Source organism: Antennarius striatus, chromosome 5 (assembly GCF_040054535.1).
Source record: "Antennarius striatus isolate MH-2024 chromosome 5, ASM4005453v1, whole genome shotgun sequence".
NCBI classification, from domain to species: domain Eukaryota; kingdom Metazoa; phylum Chordata; class Actinopteri; order Lophiiformes; family Antennariidae; genus Antennarius; species Antennarius striatus.
The window spans coordinates 7,034,131-7,059,634 of NC_090780.1; the positions used below are offsets into that span (position 1 = coordinate 7,034,131).

General features: G+C 44.2%; 1 protein-coding gene and 1 long non-coding RNA gene across 2 annotated transcripts; both read left to right on the forward strand.

Annotated features, from left to right (window-relative positions):
* The first annotated feature begins 14,559 nt into the window (after nucleotides 1–14,559).
* On the forward strand, nucleotides 14,560–25,068 carry LOC137595951 (uncharacterized). The gene is made up of 4 exons (XR_011035480.1): nucleotides 14,560–14,697; nucleotides 16,093–16,131; nucleotides 20,755–20,840; nucleotides 23,548–25,068. It is a non-coding gene; the product is annotated as an uncharacterized lncRNA (long non-coding RNA).
* On the forward strand, nucleotides 16,192–19,329 carry LOC137595950 (piggyBac transposable element-derived protein 4-like). The gene is made up of 2 exons (XM_068316328.1): nucleotides 16,192–17,095; nucleotides 17,531–19,329. Exons 1-2 carry the CDS (start codon nucleotides 16,720–16,722, stop codon nucleotides 19,147–19,149), a joined length of 1,995 nt encoding a protein of 664 aa, XP_068172429.1. The 5' UTR covers nucleotides 16,192–16,719; the 3' UTR covers nucleotides 19,150–19,329.
* Nucleotides 25,069–25,504: the final 436 nt, after the last annotated feature.

A 25,504-nucleotide genomic window follows, 5' to 3' on the forward strand; every position in this document is an offset into this window, starting at 1 on the left:
ATCCAGTTCACCACCAGGTGGTGATCGGTTGACGGCTCTGCCCCTCTCTTCACCCGAGTGTCCAACACACGTGGTCGGAGGTCTGATGATACGACAACAATATCGATCATTGACCTCCGGCCAAGGGTGTCCTGGTGCCATGTGCACTTATGGACATCCCTGTGGTTGAAAAAGGTGCTCGTTATGAACAAACTGTGACTAGCACAGAAGTCCAATAACAGAACACCACTCGTGTTCAGATCGGGGAAGCCGTTCATCCCAATCACCCCTTTCCAGGTCTCACTGTCATTGCCCACGTGAGCGTTGAAGTCCCCAAGGAGAACAATGGAGTCCCCAGTCTATTCAGTACCCCTCCCAGGGACTCCAAGAAGGCCGTGTATTCCACACTGCCATTTGGCCCGCTGGCCGACGACAGTGAGACAGCTGTCCCCAACCCGAAGGCACAGGGGACAGGTGTCGTTCACCAGGGTGAACTCCAACATATGACGGCTGAGCTGTGGGGCCACAAGCAAGCCCACACCGCCGCCTCTCACTTTGGACAATACCAGAAAAGTGGAGAGTCCAGCCCCTCTCAAGGGTTTGGGTTCCAGAGCCTAAGCTGTGGGTGGAGGTGAGCCCGACTACATCTAGTTGGTACCGCTCAACCTCCCTCACAAGCTCTGGTTTCTTTCCCCCCAGTGAGGTGACATTCCATATCCCTAGAGTTAGACTCTTTGTCTGGGGATTGGGTTGTCGAGCCCCATGCTGATGACTGCCACCCAATCCACACTGCACCTGTCCCCTACAGTTTCCTCGGTGGGTGGTGAGTCCAACGGAGGTTGGGCCCACGTCGTCTTTTCAACAGGCAACCTGCTCCTCTGAACCTGCTTCTTCCACAGTGTCATCCCTTGCTGGTTCTTCCTGTACTTCCACAACTAGTGGTGTAACAGCCGGTGTGTGCACCTGTACTGGCTCTGACTCTGCAACCGGCTCAGGTTCTGGTGGCTGTTGCTTTTGAGCTTTCTCACTTACTTGCCTCATTGGCTGAAACACTGGAGTTACGGCACTGAGTTCTTTATTTGGCTTTGACTGAGGCAGGGGGGGCTCGGACTCTCTCCCTATGATACACCAGTATGGTTGGAGGTAATAGGTGTATTCCTCCTCTTCATCAGAGTGTGCAGATTCCTGCTCGACAGTCTCATTATTCTTTACTCATTTGTCTCCTTTTTGTCTTTTGTTGGCTGTACGCTGATGCTATCCATCTTGTTCCAAGGGTAAGTTATTGACAGGTAGCAGAAGGTTACGATGCAGGACACAGGGGTTCCGGTCTGCATACACTGGTCCTTTCCCTATCCTTTCCACAACACAATGGGTTCTCTCTTTCCAGTAAGCATGAAGTTTGCCTGGGCTGCCTCTCTCTGACATACTGTATTTCTGACAAGAACCCGATCTCCCAGCTGCAGCACAATATCTTTAGCATGCCGATCATAGAGCTTTTTTGCCTTTAGCAGAGGACTTTCCACTTTCCTATATGCCTCCTGCATGTGGGAAGTGCATTTCTGTGTATACTTTTGTCTGGACTGTGACTCCTGCTCAGGTTTTAAATCAAAGAGCAGGTCAATGGGCAAGCATGGAGCTCTTCCATACAGGAGAAAAAAAGGTGAATAGCCTGTTCCCTCATGTCTTGTGCAGTTGTAAGCACGAACTATATGGTGTAGGTAGGCTTTCCACTCAGCCTTTTTCTCATCTTGCAGAGTTCAACAGGATTCCCCTGTGGGTGGTAGGGGATTGTTCGAGTATGGGCAAAACCAGCCAGCTGCTGGGGTCTGTGGAAAAGGCTGTTCTTGAATTCCCATCCCTGATCATGATTTAACTTTTCAGGGTACTCGAAACGTAGAACAAAGTCATATTCTTGATCAGATAGGCTTGTGCAAAACGAGTAATGTGATCTACTAATACTTAAATGTATTCATAGCCTCCTTTACTTGGTTCAAGATCGAGGTAGTCAACCAAGATGAGCTCGAAAGGGGCACTGGTTGTTATAGAACCCATTGGTGCTCTATCTGGGATGCTTGGCCGTTTCTGTTTAACACACTGACATTGACGATTAACATAGTCTTCAATTTTGCGTCGCATAAAGGCCAGTAAAACCTTACTCAGGCCAAATGAACAACCTTATCTGCTCCGACATGTCCCATATCATCATGCCGTTGTTTCGACATACTAGGGAGAACTGTTTCTGTTGTCCTGTCTGCCTGTATAATATTCCTTTGTCTAGAGTCTTTTCCATTCTTGGACTAGTCTATGTCTCTCATCTCATTTGTCTCTTGTCTTTATCATTTGGATTCCATCCTCTTTTCTTTAGATTCATCACCTCACTGATGTGAGCATCTTCCATTTGAGCGGCTTGGACACCTTTTGGAGTGATGACTGGAGTGCTTTCAAAAATTGTTGGCACATTGATGCAACGCAGCTACCTAAGGCACATCACTGGCCTTTTGAGTTTCGTTCTCCTGGCAGATGGCTGAGACTACCTCTGGGGGCATTGCTTCAGTGTACTCATTTATAGTTGTGTTCAAAATAATAGCAGTCCAACATGAATAACCTGTTTTCGGTAGAAATTATATTACTGCATGGCAAATAATTTACCAGTTGCTGTAGTAGAGTCAAAGAAAACCAACAATGTTTGGAGGATGGCGCCGCGTGCACACACAGCGGCTCCTCTCTCTCCCGATACAGCGTTTTTTTTGTGGGTTTTTTTGTGTCTTGTCTCCCTGTGTGTTTGTCCATCTTTGTCACGTCCATCTTCATCATGTCTACTTACCCCAAGGCTCTCATACTCCCGTGAGTTTCTGCTTGACATGCGCAGAACAACTTTATTGGACTTAGACCCAGCTGACGCGGAAGTGCTGCGCGAGTGCGGTCTGCTCTAGAGGCCTGCTCAACCACCGACCCCCACTCCTGCTCCCCACCCGCAGTAGAAGCGCCACAAGCGGAACATGCGAAAGCAGAATCGGGGCAAGCGCGGAGGCATCCGGGCTAGGCTAGCGGCTAGCTCTCACCGGCCGGCTATCCCGACCATCACACTCACCAACGTACGCTCGCTGGACAATAAACTGGACTACATCCGCCTGCTCCGATCATCAGCTCAGTCTGTGGATGAGTGTTGTGTCTTCGTATTTGTGGAAACATGGCTCACTGACAGCGTCCCAGACTGTGCCATTCTGCTGGACTGGCTAACGTGCTAACGTTAACGTGCTGACAGATAACTCGTCAAGGGGGGGAAGACCCGCGGCGGGGGACTCTGTTTACATCAGGGATGCTTGGTGCCGCGACACTGCTGTGGTCTGCACACATTGCTCTCCTCTGGTGGAGCTTATGATCATCAGATGCCGGCCATTCTACCTGCCCAGGGAGTTTTCTGCCATATTGCTGGTGGCAGTATATATCGCTACCACCTCCATTAACAACAGGAGTGAGGCACTGAATGAACTCTACCATCACATCAGTGAGCAGCAGACAGTCCACCCAGATGCCTTCCTCATTCTGGCGGGGGACTTTAACCATGCAAACCCCAAGAGTGTGTTTCCAAAATTGCATAGACATATCAACTTTGCCACCAGAGGAGCTAACATCCTGGACAATATCTACACGACACATAAAGATGCCTACAAGGCTTGCGTCCTCCCCCACCTTGAGGCGTCAGACCACACCACTGTTATGCTAACGCCCACATACAAGACCGCTTGTTAGAGTCGTTAAACCTGTGAAAAGGCAGATACGGGTGTGGCCTGATGGGTCGTCAGAGGCACTCCAGGACTGCTTTTAAACCACAGACTGGAGCGTATTCAAAGACGCAGCCACCCACAACAACACCACAGACCTCCAAGAGTACACGGAGACCGTCACTGCATACATGAGGAAATGCATGGATGATGTCACGGTCACTAGAAGGATCTCCGTTCGAGCCAACCAGAAGCCTTGGCTGACAGGTAAAGTCCACAGGCTCCTGAAGGCGCGGAACACGGCCTTCAGAGCTGGGGACGAGGTGGGCCTAAGGACAGCTAGGGCCAACCTGTCACGAGGCATCCGAGTGGCCAAGAGACAGTACTCCAGGAGGATTGCCACCCACTTGAGCGACAGCAGAGACACCAGGAACCTGTGGCAGGGGATTCAGTCCATTACGGACTACAAGCCCCTTCTGCAGTCCTGCGACAGCTCCACCACTCTGCTGAATCAGCTGAATGACTTCTTTGTGCGCTTTGAGGCAGACAACGGCATCCCGGCACAGAAGGCTCCACCCCCTCCTGGCGACCAGGTGTTGACGCTTTCTCCAGACAGCGTGAGGCAAGTCCTCAGAAGGACCAACGCACGGAAAGCCCCAGGTCCTGACAACATTCCTGGTCGTGTCCTGAGAGACTGTGCTGATGAGCTCACAGATGTCTTCACAGACATCTTCAACATCTGCCCGAGCCAGGCTGTTCCCCACCTGCCTCAAAGCCACCACCATTATCCCAGTCCCAAAGAAGTCGCCCCCACCCGGCTTCAACGACTACCACCCAGTTGCACTCACTCCCATCCTCATGAAGTGCTTCGAGCGGCTAGTCATGCAGCACATCAAGTCTGCCCTCCCTTCAACCCTGACCCCTTTCAGTTTGCTTACCAGTCCAACTGCTCAACTGATGACACCATCAGTTGCACTACACTCAACCCTCACCCACCTGGAGACCAAAGACTCGTACGTCAGAATGCTGTTCATCAACTTCAGCTCAGCATTCAACACAATCATCTCCCAGCAGCTCATCTATAAACTGGACCAGCTTGGACTCAACACCTCCATATGCAACTGGCTGCTGGACTTCCTGACAGGGAGACCACAGGCAGTTTGAGTAGGTAACAACACCTCCAGCACCATCACACTGAACATGGGAGCCCCCCAAGGATGTGTTCTGAGCCCCCTCCTCTTCACTGTGTTGACCCACGACTGCACACCAACTTTCAGCTCCAACCTCTTCGTCAAGCTTGCAGACGACACGACTGTAGTGGGTCTCATCAACAACAACGATGAGACAGCCTACAGGAATGAGGTGGGCCTCCTGGCTATGTGGTGCAAGGACAACAATCTCCATCTGAATGTGGAGAAGACGAAGGAGATTGTTGTGGACTTCAGGAGAGCACGCACCCAGCATGCTCCACTAACCATCAACGGTGCTGCAGTGGAAAGGGTCAGCAGCACCATGTTCCTGGGTGTTCCTCCGAGGACCTGTCCTGGGACCGCAACACCGCATCGCTGGCCAAAAAAGCCCAACAACGCCTCTACTTCCTCCGCAAACTGAGGAGAGCAAGAGCCCCACCCCCCATCATGCTGACTTTCTACAGAGGCACCATCGAGAGCATCTTAACCAGCTGCATTACGGGGTGGTACGGTGCCTGCACCGTTGCCTGCCGCAAGACCCTGCATCGCATTGTGAGAGCAGCTGAAAAGATCACTGGTGTCTCTGTCCCTTCCCTTACAGACATTTATAACACCCCCCTCACCCGCAAAGCCATCAGCATTGCAGGTGATCCCACCCACCCCTCTCGCAGCCTTTTCAGCCTGCTGCCATCAGGCAGGACACTGCAGAGTCTGCGGGCCAGAACCAACAGGCTCAAGGACAGTTTCTTTCACCAGGCAGTCAGGAAGCTCAACTCCCTCCCTGCTCTGCCCCCTGCCATAGCCTTGAACTCTACCCTCACACTGCCCTGCCCTCCCCCCAGCACCTGACTACCTATCTCTCCCTCCCCCCGTCAACTCAGGGACTGCGCACATGTCACTTCCCCTATGAGATTAGAGTGTATAGAGTTGTTTACCATCTCTTGTGTTTCGTCTTATACTTCGTGCTGTACTGCCTGTTGTACTGCATGTGTTGTACTGCTTGTTGCACTGCCTGTGTTGTACTGCCTGTGTTGTCCTGCCTGTGTTGTAATGCCTATGTTGTCCTGCTTGTGTGTCCTGCCTGTGTTGTACTGCCTGTGTTGTCCTGTGTTGTACTACCTGTGTTGTTCTGCCTGTTGTACTGTCTGTGTTGTACTGCCTGTTGTACTGTCTACCGTGGGTCAGAGAGGACTGCAATTTCATCTGTGCTGTATGTCATGCATACGGTATATGGTACATTTGACAATAAAGCTGACTTTGACTTTGACAGAGCCAACATTCATGATATGTATGCTCCTGAGTCTGTGTAATTGAATAATGAATTGAAGGGGCGTGTTCAAAAAAATAGCAGTGTGGAGTTCAATTAGTAAAGTCCTTAAATCTGTGAAAAAACAGGTGTCAATCAGGCGGCCCTTATGTAAGGATGAAGCCAGCACATGTTGCTCATGCATGTCTCTCTGAAAACCTGAGAAAAATGGGTCATTGTTCAGAAGAAAAATGTACTTTGATTAAAATGTTGATTAATGAAGGGCAAACGTATAAAGAAGTGCAGAAAATGATGGGCTGCTCGGCTAAAATGATCTCTAATGCTTTAAAATGGAAAGCAAAACCAGAGAGACGTGGAAGAAAACGGAAGACTACCATTCGAATGGATCGAAGAATAGCCAGAATGGTGAAAACTCAGCCAATGATCAGCTCCAGGATGATCAAAGACAGTCTGAAGTTACCTGTGAGTACTGTGACAATTAGAAGATGTCTGTGTGAAGCTAATCTATCAGCAAGAAGCTCCCGCAAAGTCCCAGTGTTAAAAAAAATACAATTTGCCAAAGAACACATTGGCTGGCCAAAAGAGAAATAGAGAAACATTTTGTGGATGGATGAGAATAAGATTGTTCTCTTTGGGTCTAAGGGCCGCAGACAGTTTGTCAGACGACCCCCAAACACTGAATTCAAGCCACAGTACACTCCAAAGACAGTGAAGCATGGTGGTGCAAGCATCATGATATGGTGATGTTTCTCTTACTATGGTGTTGGGCCTATTTATCGCATACCAGGGATCATGGACCAGTTTGGATACATCAAAATACTTGAAGAGGTCATGTTGCCTTATGCTGAAGAGGAAATGCCCTTGAAATGGGTGTTTCAACAAGACAACGACCCCAAACATACCAGTAAGCGAGCAGCTTCTTGGTTCCAGACCAACAAAATTAAAGTCATGGAGTGGCCAGCCCAATCCCTGGACCTTAATCCAATAGAAAACTTGTGGGGTGACAATAAAAATGCTGTTTCTGAGGCAAAACCAAGAAATGCAGAGGAATTATGGAACATTGTCAAATCATCCTGGGCTGGAATACCTGTTCACAGATGCCAGAAGTTGGTCGACTCAATGCAAAACAGATGTGAAGCGGTTCTCAGAAAAGTGGCTATACAACTAAATATTAGTTTAGTGATTCATAGGAATGGTGAATCCTGGATATTTTTCAGTTTATACAGTAAATATTTGATTATAAGTATAATACAGTTTTTTTGAACAGCCCAATGTTCACTTTTCATCATTTTCTGTCAATTAATTAAGGAATTTCTGCTTTTTTCTTCATGTTTTGATTTAGAATATAGTGTGCAGTGTTCCCAATGCATGGAAATAAAAACCATTATAAGGATTTTGGGCTTTACTCAATTTTTTAAACAGACTGCTATTATTTTGAACCCAACTGTATATGGTCATGCAACTGCACAGTATATCGTGACAGGGTTTTAGCGTCTGCATTTGACTTGCCTGGCTGATACCTGATGGTAAAATGGAAGTCGGCTAACTCACCCATCCACCTATGCCCAACTGCGTTCAAATTGGCTGTGAACTGGGTAAAATGTAAAATGGGCAAGGAACTCGAGCTTGCCAGAATTGGGTGGTAGTTCTTTTCAGCAGGCATGAGTGTCCTTGAACCAAAAGCAATGACACAAAGTTTGTTTTCCTGTTGCTGACAGAGTACTGCTCCCAGACCTTCATTGGAGGCATCAGTGTGAAGAACAAGTGGCAATTTGAAGTCTGGGCAAGCTAAGATAGGTGGACTGGTTAGCATGTCAACAAGGTGCGACACCGCAGCACTGTGTTCTGACATCCACTGGACAAGAGCTCTGGATGAGAGCTGGCCAACTTTTGTACTCTTAGGCTTAGCTTTGCTAGGCTTAGCTGGAGAAGGCATCTGGCTAGACTCACTGGGACTTTCTATGAGCTTAAACAGTGGCCGGGCTATCCTAGAAAAGTCGTGTATGAAGGTTCTATAATAACCTAAAAGCCCTAGGAGGGCTTAACCTTTCCCACACTCTGGTTCGCTGTCCTTCAAATGCTGAACTACCTCAAGGTCTGGACACCTTCACTGGTCACTAGACATCATACATATCTGATCTACCTTTTAAATAACTCGGGTTTTTTTTTTTAATCATAGTTTAACACCATGCTCTCTCAGATGGCAGACTACCTGCCTCACATCATCAAATTGGTTGCAAAAGGTCTTCGAAAAACAGAGCACATCATCTAAGTATGGGGAGTAGCGCTCATACCTTAACCCGTCAAGGGCTCCCTCCATACATCTTTGAAATTCCCCCGGGGGCAAATGGGAGGCGGATCCACTCGTAGAGACCCCAAGGCATACTAAAGGCAGTCACATGTCTGGAGCTCTCATCAACAAAGCCCTGATGGTAAGCGCTACTTTGGTAAAGTAGGGAGAACCACGAGTACCCCCTTAAGTTATCTAGCAGATCTTGGATGCATGGAAGAGGGTTGTGGTCGGGGAATGTTTTGCTGTTTACACCCTGGAAATCAATGCAAAGGCGTAAGCTCTTGTCTTTTTTTCTGACGCAGACCACCGGGGACGAGTGGGGTGAGATGGACTTTCTGATCCTGCCCTAGTTAAGCAGGTTTTGGACATATTCTTTTACCTCTTTATACAACAGCTTGGGAACTGAACTGTAGGACGTTTGGACTGGCGTTTCATCTTTTAAGGTGGATTTTCAGTTGCAAATTTGGGATGCAACCAATGTCAGAATCGTCCTTAGCAAACACATCTGATTATTCATACAACATGTCTCTGACAATCTTTTGCTCATCCTCTTCCAGGTGTGACACATCAGCAGGTGGGTGCCATTTTTGTTTCGTCATGGTTTTATGGTCATGTTTACCCCTTGTTTTCCTCTGCTTGTCTGTACTTTGCGAACATAATTTATAGTGGGGTGATAAAGGGGCTCTGAACCACCTGGAAAGCATTTGACCGGTTTCACTTCAGCCACTAACCTAACCTCACAAATCTGCCCTGATGGAATAGTTGCACCTCTCTTCCCTGTTCTTATACTGCACTCAAGGGCCGTTTCCTCAGGAGTGAAAACCTGGAGAGCTGGGACTAGAGCTTCCACTGCACTGTCGCTGATACTTAAAGCTGCTTTGAGTAAAGCAGAAATATCAGTCTCACTCCTCTGGTCTTTGTGTGATTCAATGATCTCAGCTATAACATTACTGCCTAACAGAGGACATTTAAGAAAGTGGTGACCGACCAGTAATGGCACTTGTATGGTGACATGTCCTTGACTCTTACTACATACAGTATCTGGAGTTCAACATTTGCCCACTCATCGAAGGGAACACCGCTACCATTCGCTGCCGTAATCTCCAATGTTAGGTCTGACAGTAGCGATTCAAGAGGCCGGATCTGAACATGGGAAGCACTTTTTCTATCCAGACTCTTCCCACCATAGTCACTTGGGCCCCTGAGTCCAGTAACATCTGGAATGGAACTCCATCAACAGCGCATGAAACCATACATCGCTTACATATCAGTTGTGCGAGGCGTTTCTTTTGTTGAGACTGCGTGTTCGCTTTGTAACCCTTTTGGAATGGCTGGCTGGTGATGGGGATCCTCTAGCTGTTGCTGTCACTGACTGCCCCTCTCCAGTGACCTCAGCCCATTTCCCGGAACCCTCTTTTGCAGACAGCCAATGTCAAGGTTGGCTACAAACAAACCAGTGAGGGCAGCTCACCTTGCTCTGCTGTATACAGTCATTGCACCTGCCCCTGATTTCAGACACTGGTGTTGGAGAATGGGCTGCTGGTGAGCAGGGGTCCCCAGGTGTCACAGCTGTCAGGGAGTTTCACCATTTGGGCCAAAAATTTGGTCAGGGAGGACACTTGCGCTGTCAGTTCTTTTATAGCAACACGGTTAGCCTGTAACTCAATGTCAACGTTAGCTTCTTTGACTGGGTCACTACTGTCAAGCTGAGCTGAGCTCACGGTCACTGGTCGAGTTTTAGCTACTGTACCAAACCGTCTTAGTCTCTCTGCCTCCTCACTAGTAGACTTAGTGATTTGATCTAAGAGAAATTTGTTTAGGAGGGGTTTGAGGTCATGTCAAACATGGTTGTTTTTCTCATTTAACCCTTGGTACAGTGTGTGGAGGAAGGTACCTCGAACAAGTTTTTTGTCATAGCTAAACTCTGCACCAAGCTGTTTTGACTCAAACAGAACGCGCTGTTTCAGCCCCATGATCCTATACAAAAACTGCTGCAGGCTCTCTTTGTCTTGTTGTTTAGCATTGCTTAACTCTTGAAAAAGTTCTGTACTGTTTTTGTCTCTGATATGCGCCCGGAGAAAACGCTTTAGCTCATTAACAGTTAAATCATCCTTTTATTTAACATTTCTCTGAATGTGCCAGGTTTTGTGACCTTAATCACTGTGCAAATTACCTCTGACTCAGTAAAACCTTCTTGAAACCCTTCATCTATCACACTCTGACAGAAATATCCAACTACTGTAGTTATAATGTCCCGTTTTGGTTTACTGTGTGTGGAAAAGTTAATCGCGCTACCGATGCTAACGCGCTAGCCCGTCAATACGATTTTCCATATTATGTTAGCATTGAGCTAGCCGCCATTTGTTACTGGTGAACTGTGTTGAATTAAAAACAACTCTAGTTTATATTAATATGTCTTGTATTTACGAATGTATAAGGATCAGGACCTGACATACTGTTTTTGTATGTTTTATTTCAGTGTCACAGATCTTCTCATTAAAATGACCCGTCTATCACTTTTGTTTACGTTTCGCGAGTGCCATAATCGTGCGATAATCTGGTCATAAAATATTCATACAATACCTCCAGTAGCTCCAGACATTAATTAAATATCCATTAAACCTCGGGAGTTCAGAATAAATACTATGGGTTGTCCAGAAAAAGTCTTACCTTCTAATCTCTTTGGAAATCCTCCGAGGTAAAGTGCTCACGACAGATCCTCTGATCCTTGGTCATATTGACCTGGTTTATCCGTGCTCTCCATCTCTTTTCTAGCTTCCCAGAAGGTATTCTAAAGAAAGACAGGTCCTTGTCTTTGTGTCTTCTTGATGTTCTGTTGACACAACCATTCACCGCGCAGGTAACCATGATATTTTTGGAGTTAATCCCGTCGTGGATTGCATTGTTTCTTATGGCTGCCAAGCTATGTTGGGCGCCAATGATTAATGACGCCCACGAGACCACTGAATGCGGAAGCTGCTGCAGCGCGGATTTTAAGCTTTTCTGACCAAAGGGATGATGCTACATATATAAAATTAATTTTTTCTTCTATTTTTCATATATGATGAACAACATTTGTGTCACTTAAAATTAACTTTACTGTCCCTTTAAGTATTTTCACTGTAACTGTGGATTAATAACGGAGCGCACGGATTCACGTCTCCACAAGCCAGCGCCGTTTTATTATCGACTAGCGGGGTAAAGCTTGCAAAGACATCGCCCCGCACGATCCACAGGAGCACGCGAGCGCCACCCACTGATCTGGCATTGCAAGTGCTTCCCAGTCACTTCCCATTCTGCTAAAGTAACTCTAAATAACTTCACAAAAAAAATAAAGGGGGTGCTTATTTCCTATTAAAACTGGTTTTCAACCTATTACACATGCAATTAGTAAACAAGTACTAACCAGTAGGTTGAGTGATGAGGTCGATGAGGTAGAGTGAAGGGTCATGTGAGGAAATGCGCCCAAAACGAGCAGCTTGTAGGGGAAGGCTTCTTGCGCAAGGGCGCCTCGGCAGTAGCTGGGAGGAGAGCTGATGTCTCCCACCATCAGCTCACACTCGGAGGATGTCTTGGCAGGAGTGGGAATTGAACCGCTGCTGGCTGGGAAATGTCTGGTCTTCTAGATGTCTACCCTACCGCTGAGCCACTGCTGCCCCCAATTTTTTCAAAACTTTAAAATGAGACTTTTTTTTATTTTAAAAAGGTTTTGGTCATTCATACTTGTCAATTAAACAGATTACCATGAACTGGGTGGCGGTGTTGGCACTGGATGGTTCCTCGGTGATTTTGTGATGATTAAAAATTGATGCAAATTCAACCACTTCCTGCAAATTTTGCATGAACTTACAATTTTTCACAAACCCACAACATATTGATTTGCAACTTTTGTCCAATCTTTTTAGTTTGCCGGGAGTTTCACCAGTGATGACAACAATCATATACGTCACCAAAATCAAATTGTGTTCACCGACAGGTCACAGTCCAAAGGATGTCTTGGCGGAAGCAGAAAACAAACCACCGATGGCTTGGCGATGTCTGGTCTTCAAGGCATCTGCTCTACCGCTGAGCCACTGCTGTCCCCAGAGTTGTTTTTTTTTCAATCCCCCAGGCAGAAAAAATTATACAAGAAAAGTAAATGAAACAAAAAGAAGCTACACATAAATAAATGTAGTGTTTTGTTGAACCTGAATCGTGTAGATGTTTCAAAGTGGTGGAGATTTGTTTGGGGTAAGGTAAGGACTCAAGACAGCCTCAGCCTACTGTATCCATTCTTAGAGAGAAAATCTCATTAAAGCCACTCTTAGCTACATCACCAGTGGGAAACAGATTTGGATAGAGCACTCTAGCTTGTCTTTCACCCGCCCTGCGATCCGTTAGGGGGAACAATGGAGGAGACGAGGGACGAGAACAAGTATTGACTTTTTCTCTCTCCTCCTTTGTCTTAATGCATCTAATTCTCCACCATCCTTTTTGTTGAACACCTTTGCTTCCCCATCACCCATCATCAATCTCTCCATCCTTGCAGGGTGAAAAATTGCACCCATTACCATTGTCAAGCTGTATACAGAAATAGCATTCTTTGCACTGACAAACATGAAGTAAAACACGAGACTGTAGGATGAAACCAGCAATGCATAAAACACTTAAAAATAAGTGAAACAGTGAAACAAACTTGAAGAAATGGGTGCTTGTCCTGAATGATACAGAGCAAACTCAGATTTGTAACCCTTATAAATACTAATCCCAGCGAATACTACTCCAGATAACTGTTTAGTATCACACCAGTTAAAAGAGGTTTAGACAAAATTTATTTCAGTGTCTTTAACCTCTTGATTCTGAGGACAATATCTGTTTTATTCAATAGAAAATATGTTCAGATCATGCCAGTAGTTAACAATGACAACACCAATGTTGTAACCCTCAGCAGTCATGTTGACTGAGTTCATTATCTAAGCACACTCACATTAGCCAGATAGCACTGATATTAAGTACAGTGAAGAGATGGAGAAGTAAGTCTTCAGCTGTTGAATCACTGTGTTATCTAGTTTTGACCCAGTGAAGGCACCAGATGAAAACCCAGCAGTTCATTCTGTGGGAAAGATTTAGTTCCTGAACCAAATTCCTGCCAATACTTCAAATTGTAGCAAGTCAAAACACAATCCAATAGTCAATAGTCGACAATGTTTTTTTCCAGTGTGTCTGGTAGTTGTCGACATGCTTTGCTGAATAAGGGAAAGATTGAACCGCTAGTGGTACAAGATGAAGAGCCAGGACATTACCAGACTCATCATGATTTGTCTTCAAGGGCCTTTGAATATCGGTGTACAAAATGTCATTGAAATCTGTCTGACTGTTGTTGAGATATTTCAGTCTGGAGACAGATCCACTTACAGACAAAGCCTTCCCCAGAGTCACAACACAAGTGCGGCTAAAAATGCAACCACTATACCTCAGCCACTTAAGCATGATGAATGGTGGGAACACAGCAGAAACCTTAAATAAGGAATAGTAATGACCTGCATTTTGCATAGAGAAGCATTTTTGTATTAATTACATTAGGTTACAAAGTGCTATTAAGGAAACTGAAAGGTCTGCAGGAGCTGCATCACTGACTAATCAATAGCCATTATCACAACCGGAGCAAAGGTCTCGACCCCAAGGATGTGTTGTATGCTGCGAGATGCTGTGCAAAAGTAGCGCTGGTTATTAGCCGCGGGAGGTTGATTTAACAATTTAGAGTGATGACAGTCCATTGAACCACTGACATGTCATTTTAAAACAACAAGAAAAAGAACAGCACAACAAGTACAACATAAAAGATCCAACACAATGGCCACAAAGGTTCAGGATGCTCTACTGCCACACATTCAGGAGGAAATGTTTGCAAAATATCACAGTGTGTTATCCTCTAGTATGAATCAGGTTCAGCGCTGACGGCCTCATTGTGTAACAGAACACTTTAGGACACAGAGAACCCTACGAGGTGCAATGGAAACTAAGAGCGTCCTCAATAGATGGGATTATGAGGATTAGGATCCCCCCCCACACTTACACACACACAGCAGAGAAGGGAGATTTGCAACAGGTTTTCATTCACATGGACACACTCATCCGATTTTAGTTGACTGTTTTTCTCCTGAAAGAGTTCTGTTGTTGTTTTGGTTTTTGATTTTCTTCATTGTTTGGAGAAAAATAAAAATGTTTAAGACCGTTATTCAACATGCGAAGAAGCATCCAGGGGTAGGTTGCATCACACTCACATCTAATGTTGACTATGTTTACATTTAGAATACCAAAGCCTTTTGTTATCATGTGTATATAGAAGATAGTAATGATTGTGCTTTTTAAATATTGATTTTTTCAATTTGAACATATTTAGGTGATATTTATTTGATCAGTTTTGACTGATAACAGAATGGTGGAGAAGACTGACTCATCTCTTTTAGAAAATAGACTCTATAGCTCATGAACTAGATATTTCTATCTCCAAAACAGTATTTACATTAAATTTTACTTTCTTTCTCAGTAGCACTGGTGCTCCCAAATTTAGAAGTTAGTAGCACCAGCAGCAAAGAGTTTAGGAGCACCTATCCAAAAGCAAGGCAGTGACGGAGCGGTAGAGACCGCTCCGTCCATCTCCGTTCCGCGCGCCTCTCTCCCTCGCCCAGGAGAGCAGCCGCAGCTGCGCTCTCATTGTTTCCTGGTAGGACCGCAGGAGCGCGGTCTCTCAAAAAAGGCGCACCTGATTTTTACCCGTAGTCTCACTGGTGCTCCCAAATATACTTAATAGTCGCACTGATAAAAATATGGGCGCATATGCGACCAAAATGGGCGCAATTTCGAGCCCTGTAATAGAAATACTGTAATATAAGAGCTTTGTTAAACACATTTATGACAATGGGATGGAGCTGGAAACTCTAAAATCAAACAAGTAGACCTTTATCATTATAGATACTTTAAGATTGTCATAATTTTTAAACAAGTGCTGTGATGGGTTATTATAACCCAACTGATTTTTCCCTACATTTTATTAATATAATCTGTCGACGAATAAATTTTAAAAATACACTGAAGCTATCTCAGTTTGTTTTTCTCGGCTTCCTCAGAGGAATGTGGAGAGTGACCCAAATTCATGGTTTGACCAGGCTGGTTTGGCAGAGCCCCACAAAAATAATAAGGACAACTTCAGTGTCAAAGCCCAGCATAAAAAACCCTTCCTATGTCGGTCAGGCTGAGCAGTGAGAGGTGAAACACTCAGTGAGGCACAATATGCAGATATCAAGAGTGGGCAGTGGACAAGTTACTGTGTGTGTGTGTGTGTGTGTGTGTGTGTGTGTGTGTGTGTGTGTGTGTGTGTGTGTGTGTGTGTGTGTTTGTGAATGAGAGAGAGAGAGAGAGAGAGAGAGAGAGAGAGAGAGAGAGAGAGAGAGAGAGAGAGAGAGAGAGAGAGAGAGAGAGAGAGAGAGAGAGAGAGAGAGAGAGAGAGAGAGAGAGAGAGAGAGAGAGAGAGAGAGAGAGAGAGAGAGAGAGAGAGAGAGAGAGAGAGAGAGAGAGAGAGAGAGAGAGAGAGAGAGAGAGAGAGAGAGAGACATGAAAGCTGACCTGCTTCCTGTGTTGTGTACTTGTTTACCTCAGATCGAAGCTTAGCGTCTGCGGTGTTTGGTGCACTTATGTGTGAGTATTTGCATGTTTGTGTGTCTTTGCAGTGAAAACACTACGAACATTTTCCTAAAAATAACTTAGAGAACTTGAGACGGTCAGTAATATAGATAACTACCTGTGAAGAAGACAACTAATTAGTTAATCGATCTGTCATAACAAAAGAAATTTTAGTTAAAATCACATGAAAATTGATTTAATTAATTTTTTCGTATTAAACAATGCCAGTTTCAAATTATCAGATGTGATTAATTATTATGGTATTAAACTCACATCATCATTTTCATACAGATTAGTGGTTGGGCCAATAAGTCATCTGAAGATCTCATCATTGGTTTGTTCCAACATTTTATAACATTTAACTCACAGAGTGCCAAAGACGTCATATTTCGTCTTATAGAATCCAAACGTTGAGTGCCAAAGACGTCATATTTCGTCTTAGGCGTTTTTTATAGGGAACGTTAGATCAAAGCGTTTCACACATTCTGTGTGATTTTCAGCCTTGTATTCCATTTATTCCGGTCGGGGGCAGTGTTTCACACCCTAGATCACCAGATAAAACGACGAAGAAGCGTCGGGGTTGGGGCAGTAGAGGAGAGCAAAATGGCGAAGCGCAAGGCGAAAGCATGTGGAGGAGGCAGGTTCAAGCAGCTCACACTGGCACAGAGCTTGTCTGGCGGTGTAGCTGCTGTGGAAATGAGCGACAGCGGTAAGGATCGGGGGGCAGGAGATGCACCCAAGGAGATTGAAGACCGGATCGGAGGCGAGGAAAGCGTGGCGGGTTGTAGCGGGGCCCCCCCGCAGTTCGGCGGCGTCCCACGTGGGAGCGCCGCTGCGGAGGGTTCTCCGCTGCGTCTGTCCGGTGACGGTTCTGACTCTGAACCGGACCCGGACTCGTCATCTGACTGGATTCCGTCGGAAAGCAGCAGGGAGTCCTCCCCAGACCTGGGGGAGCCCACGGAGGAGCTGAGGAGCAAAGGTAACTATTTTGCTACTTTGTTACATGATGTAAAAAACACGTGTCGGCCCTCCATCCCGCATAAGTTGTTCCCCATCCATGAATGTATTACTCTTTTGTGTAGAATGGTACTTATTTCAGGCATGTGTGTGTATATATGTATAATATGTGTGTGTGTGTGTGTGATTTGTAAAATGGTACTTATTTCAGGCAAGTGTGTGTATATATGTATAATATGTGTGTGTGTGTATGTTTTGTAGAATGGTACTTATTTCAGGCATGTTTGTGTATATATGTATAATATGTGTGTGTGTGTGTGTGTTTTGTAGAATGGTACATATTTCAGGCATGTGTGTATATAATATATATATATGTTGTGTAAAATGATATCCTACTTATTTCAAGCATGCATATATATATAGTGTAAAATTGTATATTTATTTCTATATTTTACAGTCCCTAAAACGAGTAGAGGACGTGCACCTGCTAGAGGGAGAGGTGCGAGGAGACGCCAATCACTGGAGGTGGATGCAGGTGTTTGGAGTCATGATGGCTGGAAACCCACTAAGTTCCCATTCGTGGCAACCCCTGGTCCCCAGAATGCGGCAGCAGACCTGGATTCAGACCAGCCGGTTGACTTCATGGAGCTGTTTCTGACCGACGAGCTGCTGGGTCACATTGCGTCTCAGACCAACCTGTATGCACGGCAGTTTATACTGGCACATCCTGAAGCTCTGCCACACTCCAGAGAGAGGGTGTGGAAACCGGTGACCGTTCCAGAGCTCAAAAAGTACTTGGGTCTTACGTTCCTCACCGGCTACATAAAGAAGCCCAGCGTCAGCATGTACTGGAGTGAGGATCCAATGGAAGCCATTCCATACTTCAACAACACCATGCCACGCAACAGGTTCCAGCTAATTGGGAAGTTTCTCCACTTCAATGACAATGCCTCACAGGATGCTGGAGATAAACTTTATAAAGTGCGTCCTGTCCTTGATTCAATTATTTCTAAATTCAAAGAGCTGTATCAGCCTCATGAAAACATTTGCATTGATGAGGGGATGTTGCAGTGGCGTGGACGCCTGAACTTCAGGGTTTACAACCCTCAGAAGCCAGTCAAATATGGCATAAAATCTTATATTTTGTGTGACTCGCGGACTGGCTATTGTTATAATATGTTGCCTTATGTTGGCCAGTCGAGCACACTCCCAGACATTGTGTTCTCCCTCCTTGACCGCCTGACCGAGCAGGGGTACACAGTATTCATGGACAATTTTTATAATTCTGTAAAACTGTGTGAGCAGTTATGTAAAAAAAAGACTAATGTTTGTGGAACCCTCAGGAAAAACCGTGGCGAACCACAGATCATCAGGGAGCCGTCAAAGACAGACTTGGGTGAGGAGGGGAAGGTGGTGCGACACAACGGCCGGGTACTGGTCTTGGCCTGGCAGGACAAGCGCCTGGTGAGGATGATAACAACCTGCCACAACGACAGGATGCAGAGGGTGGAGGTGTGGCAGAAGGGTCAGCGGGAAAAAGTGGCACAGCTCAAACCGGAGTGTGTGGTACAGTACAATTCCTGCATGAATGGGGTGGACAAACTAGACCAGAACATTGCGTACTACCCCTTCATTAGGAAAACTCAAAACTGGACAAAAAAGTTTGTCGCTTATTTGTTCCAGATTTGTGTGTACAATGCCTATGTGTTATTCAGGTCCAGGAACCCAGGGATCAAGAAATCGCACCTTGATTTCATGAAGTGTATTGCAAGGTCCTGGACTGAAAAGGGGTACGTGTCACATGAGGAGGGCGAGGAGATGGAGGTCGAAGACGTGCTGCAAACCAGGTCAGTCAGAAACAGAGACCCAGAAGGCAGACTCGATGGCCTGATGTCCAGGCACAAGCTGGAACGTTTGAGGGCCACCACAAAGAAGGCACATCCCTCAAGGAAATGTCGGGTGTGTGTTAGAAGGGGTGGGAGGAGTGAGACCAGGATGTGGTGCAAGGCATGTCGTATTCCCCTGCATGCAGGAGAATGTTTCACTGCGTATCACACGCAAAAAAAATATCATTGATTACACTCGCACTCACCCACACACACTCACCTGTAAATGGTTCTGACAGTTGACAGTGAAATGAATGTACTTTGTTATGTTTTGTCTAATTTTCAAAATTGTTATAAAATCATTTGTTCATCAAAAATGTTTTTTCTAATGTTGTTTGCATTGTTTCAATAAGTAAAAGTATTTTCAGAAGTTGAGTTTTGCTTGAATTTGCTTCTCTGCAGTAAAACGTCATTATCTCAGTTTTCTGGTCAAAATCAGCCGTTTTTGCTGAAACCACCCTGTGTTCTACGGGCAATAACTAAACACACATAGATGCTAGAAACAAAAATTTTTTTGCTGATGAAAGAAGACAGTCTAAAGTTTCGGGTGATATGTGGAATTTTTATGTAGCCTAAAAAATGATTATTTGGTGGGCCTTCAAAATTCAGTGAAAATGCTCAAAATCTCTGGCACTGGGGAGCTGTCCGCGCTGAAAGTGTCTGGCAGTCAATGAGTTAATGGACAACATGCTAGAAGAAAAATAGGTCAGTGGTGCAGGTTAATAACTTTAAATTGCCTCCCTTTTCTTTGTCTGTATAAAATCATTTATTTACAGAAAAATTAGCAAAAGTCAGATTGCAAGCTGAGTGACAGTTGCCGAGTTGTTGTGTGCAATGTTTGACTTGAATGTGTAGCTGTGGGAGAGCTGCTTTCTCCATCTCTACACGGCAGTGCATCTCAAAGTTTTATTTCCAGACATTCTCTTAATCTACAACAAGGCAAGTGGCAATGCAATCAGACAGAAGACAGATGTCCGGATGCGGCTGAATGGAGACATCCTTCAGTTCAACCTGATCAAACTGTCATCTCTCTGCAAGCTTGATGAGATCTGTGTGTGTTGAGAACAGCTGTTTGCCAGTGGTGTGATTCTCTGCCTCTGTCTCTATGTACAGTATCACATTACAGGAGAATGAACTGATTGGCGGTTTGTGTGTGTGTATGTGTGTGAATAGTGTTTGTGAATAGATGCAGTGTAAAGAGAAAGACACTCAATAGTTTGGGGAGCTTAAGACTGACAACCCATTGAAAACCAAAAGGTGCTTGTCTAACTTAATTCCTGTCAACATCATCATTTCAAATGACAAATAAGAATGTTTTCCTGCGTGTGTGTGCATGCGTGCTCACGCGTGTGTGTGTCTGTGTGAGTGTGTGTGTGTGTGTGTGTGTGTGTGTGTATGTGTGTGCATGTTTGTGTGAGACACTGTCTCTCAGTCTGACAGGTGTAATGTTGAGCAGAGGTCTCAGAGCAGCAGCAGCTCTCCCTCCACATTGTCCTTGTCCATTGAATCCAGGCCGGTCGTAGGCTGCCTCACACACGACCTGGGCCTCATGCATATGGAGGAGGACATGGGAGCAAGAACAGGAATAACAACTATGTGTGTTTGTGCATAATGTGTGTATGTGTATTTCACACAGATGTATGTTCACGGAACGCATCACAGCTCTCACTCAGTAGAAAGTTTTTGTTTTACTTGTTTCTCCTCTCCTCTCCTCTCCTCTCCTCTCCTCTCCTCTCCTCTCCTCTCCTCTCCTCTCCTCTCCCCCCACCCCTCCCCTCCCCTCCTCTCCCCCCAGTTAATTCCTCAGTTTGTCTTCCTGACTATTGGTATGGGAGGAGCCACCCTCTATCTAATTCGTCTGGCGAGTGGACCTCATGTCACGTAAGATTGCCGTCTCTTGGTACCTCACACAACTTTCACCTCAACAAGAAAACTATTGATTTTCTCCAGTGTAATACATGTAAACAAGAGTAAACACATGCACATGAAAGTTTAAAAAAACAACAACAACATACTTTTAGCTCCAGCTATGATGGTTGCAGAGCGTTCTCCATCTATTACATATTTAATTTTTTTTAAATTTCCCAGCTTGGGATGAATAAAGTCCGTCCGTCCGTCCGTCCGTCCGTCCGTCTGTTTGCCCTGTTGAGCCCACAGCCCTGCTTATCAGGACACCGGTGTCCTGATCGACCTGGTTTTCCAAGGACTTTTGGAAGCTGCTATAGTGTTTGCGTGATTGGAGCCTTAATGTAGTAACTTTTTCTTTCCTGCTGTAATATTTCAGAGATATTTTTTCTGCTATTGTCAGGTAAATTGAGAACCTTGGGAATAAAAATTTTAATGCTGCAATAAGGGTCAGGATCTGAGTGCCAGATGTCTTTAGAGTCTGAGTCCATGTCATTAATAAACCAACTTTTGCTGAGCTTAGAGGCAAATCAACTTCCAGGAATCATTGAAAAAACAAGCAGACAGACCTCAAGAAAATTAGGAAAACATTGTAATCAATTTAAGAATGCTCAGCAAAATCCATGATATTTAAAGTTTGCGTCATTGTAGTCCATTTATTAACTAAAAAAATAATTATGTCATGCAGTATTTATTAAATATTGATAACAGGGATGTCTGAGGAGAGCATTTGTCGTGGTCGTTTATACTAAAGTGCTTTCACTTTAGCACTTCAGCAATTTTTTGGAGTCGACTCCACATAAGTCACAAACTACAGCTGCAACAGTTTGAAAATGAGCTGAATTAGCATCAGATGTTTTTGCAGTTGTTAATGTTGTTGAATTCATTGATTAAACAAGTGCCTTTACATGTTCTTTAGATAGATAGATAGATAGATAGATAGATAGATAGATAGATAGATAGATAGATAGATAGATACTTTATTAATCCCGGAGGAAATTGTATATATCCACTGCTCAGGCATTACATAACGAATAAATATTTTAGAACCACTTCGTTTGTATTTTTGCTATTGCTAGCAAAAAGTATTCTTGTAGCAACAAACAGGAGCAGCAGCATCAGCTCCATCCATAGAAATCCAATGGCATAGCTCAAAACTACATTTCCTCTCACCCATCAAAATATTTACACATTTTGGTGAATCTTTATTGTTTTTTTTATTTGAGATATTTGTCAATTACAGCACAAACAGACATGAATATGTCACTCATGTTTTAACATTAAAAACTGTAAATAAATTTGGTTGGTAAATATGTTTTAAAAAAAGATATGTTTTAAAAGGGACATTGATTTCAGCTGTTATAATTATTTTGAGATAATTATAACTTATAATTATCCATCCATCCATCCATCCATTTTCTGCAGCTGTATCTGTCGTAGCGGGCCGTAGAGGAGCCTATCCCATCTTAAAATCATAATTTACAATCCTTAAAATGCAGCTTTCTGGCACATACTACACATGCAAGTTCAGATCAGTTTTATTCACTGAATTAAACTGTCTTTCTTCAGTTGTTGAAATCAAGATTAGATGTGGATTCACTATGCTATTACTGGATTTAGATTTCTCAAATTCCCAGTGTGAACTTCATTCAAGTAGGAATTTGATACTGTAACCAAAACCAAAGATTTCATTTCTTTTTAAAAAGCTTCACGAGTTTATTTAAATCTTATTTGCCTTTGTTCATCTCTCACAGTAGAAAAGCTGCACCAGCCGACCTGAACCCAGTGACTGCTTACATTAATGCGCTCTGCCTGTCCTGTTTCTGGGCCACACAGAACCGTTTGTTCTGAGGGTCAGTCATAACACCTGACCTCAACCCAGATGGTGATGAGTGCCCCGGTGCTTCTTTTTTTCTCCACTCTCGCTGAGACTGTCGAGTGTTTGCAGTAATGGGGAGAGAGGGGAAGACATGCTTGCTCTACATCACCCTGTCTGTCTCTTTGTACAGTGCACCCTCGTTCTTTGCGGTTAATGCGTTCCAGGAACCACAAGCGATTAATGAATTCCTTGATAGAACTATCTTATTATTTACGGTAATTTACACGTTTATGACCCTCCCCATACTGATATTAAACCACCTTCTATCTGTATTACCTTTTCCCACACTTATAGACTGTTTAAAGCACTTTTGTGTCTAACTTAAGTCCAGGACTTACGGAACCGAGCACACTTCCGGATGCCGTCAGCCAACAGAATAGAATAGAATAGTATCACGTGACTGCCGACCAAAAATCTGCGATGAGCTGAAGTCGCGAGCTTTGATGCGCGGATGCGCGAGGGTGCAATGTATATGCTTTGGTTGCGTAAAGTGCTGCCAGAGGAGGAGGAGGGCTGAACAGTCACAGAGGAGAGCTGTGAAATCCAGACTTTGGTTAATGAACAGCGGCACGCTGCCAAGTCATTGGGCTGAGTTCACCCCATCTAATAATCACCTCTCTTATTTCTCAATTTCTGTGTTTTCATCTTCTGTTTGTCCTTCTGTTCTGTCCTATTTATTTGCATCTCAGTCTGGTCTTCATCTCAGAGTCTTAATATTCTATTCTCTTCATGCATGCCAACGACCATTTCTCTTCCTTCTTCCTCTGTTTATTCTGCGTATCTTGTATATTTCCACCTCTGTAGCCTCTGGAACAAGAGGAAAAATCCAGAGCCCTGGAACAAGCTTGACCCAACCTACCAGTACAAGGTGACACCCCCCCACCTCTCTTCTTGCACGTATAAAGAAAGACCAAATACCTGCTCAGGCCAATTATGTCTGAGAGGAAATGAATCTAGGTGTGAGTGACATGGGGTGACATGCCATGAGACTACAAATCTACCAAAACAGATATGGACCAACCGATGCAGACAAAAGAATGTCCTACCAGCTCTACTGCCTCCTGGCGTTCTTCACACCTGTTTAAACAATGAAAATCTAAGAGTCTTTCAAAAATAAATGATGGCAGATGGAACTAGGAGCATTTTTGTGTTCTGTAATAATTTGCCTCTTGAACAAGGCCAGAGCCATCGACAAACCAATGGAAATATTAATAACCCTGACCCAAAATAGAGTAGAAAAACAACCAGATGACAGGTCCCACAAGAAAAGAGTTGGATGATATGTTTTTCCAGATAAAAAAGATTTTTTTTACGGATTTCAATGCTGTGTTGCTTACAAGTGGAATGAAAGTGACGGCAGACATAAGGTCAGCACACAGCATGTTTAATTCTCCATAGCGAGTCAAAGGTCTCACATCAAAATTCCACTGAAGTCCAAACAATGATTGTAATGAGGAGGAGGGGGAGACATAGAGGAAAGAGAGAATGGGGAAGGCAAGAGTCTAATGGCAGACCAATCTAAACAAATACATAAGGAGAAAATAAACACTGCAAATGCAGAAATGTGAGTTTATCACGGTTTCGTGAGGCTATTTGTGCCGACAGTAGATTTAGTGCAAATAACATCTGGCATCATTGTCAGTCCCAGGAGGATAAGACGAACGGTGGAGAATCTTTTAAAGAGTGCAAACTTGCCAACCCACTTCAAACTCAAAAAAGTGTTTCATTTTGGAAAGACTTCATTACAGAACAAAGCCGTGTTGTGTTTACAAAGCAGCTTTTGTTTCAATTTAAGTGTTAATAAAGTTCAATCCACACTGTGATAAATATGGTAGTATTATGACTGCTTGACACATTATTATTATATTGTTGTTGTTGTTTGTCTTCTTTTTAAACATTGAAATAGATAAATATAAAATTCTTCTTTACGAGTTGCAATATAAATAACAACAACAATGTTGGTTAGTATAGCTCTTACATCAAAACCATTGTCACAAGGTACTTTACATCAAACACAAAATTCAAGGGATTTTATACATTTTGTTTTCATAAAGGTAAGAACAGAAAGTTTGAAATTTGTCCATGAGAACAAATGTTGTTCTTTTTTAATTCTGATTATGTTAACTTTTTGTTAGTGAGTTTAATTTTGTCTACAGTACAAATATGTCATCCAGAACGTCTACAATCTCATGGTAAATACGTGTATTTGAGTGAAGATGTGTGCAGAGAGAAAAAATGCATCACTGTTTTCCCTGTGTTCACTTAAAAACAATGCTGAAGACATGGATTTAAGCAAACTACAGTTAAATATATATTAATTCTATCCTCTGCAGTTTGTGTCCATCAATACAGACTACAAGAACCTGAAGAAACAGGGCCCTGACTTTTAAAGGTCCTGCACAAACTCCAGGAGCACCGAGTTTGGCACAACCCCCGATGCTTCCACTGTGAAGCGGAAAGTCTTCCTGGACATTACCTGAGTCTCACCTCATGTTTGACGACAACTCAAAATTAACACTGTAACCCCATAAAAAGCTGTTGTCATTTGTATACACACTCTTCAGCTGGGTGGAAACAGTATCCAGCAAATCAGACACTCCCAGTTGGGTTTGTGTTTCACTCTCATTATAGTCACTTCTCGCCTTACTCCTCCCTGATTTGTTCCCACTGAGTCTTCCGGACTCATCCACCTCCGTATTCATCCGCCTCCGTCGTCCCTGCTAAAATTCTTCATCTGGTTAAATGTTGTACCTTTCAATTG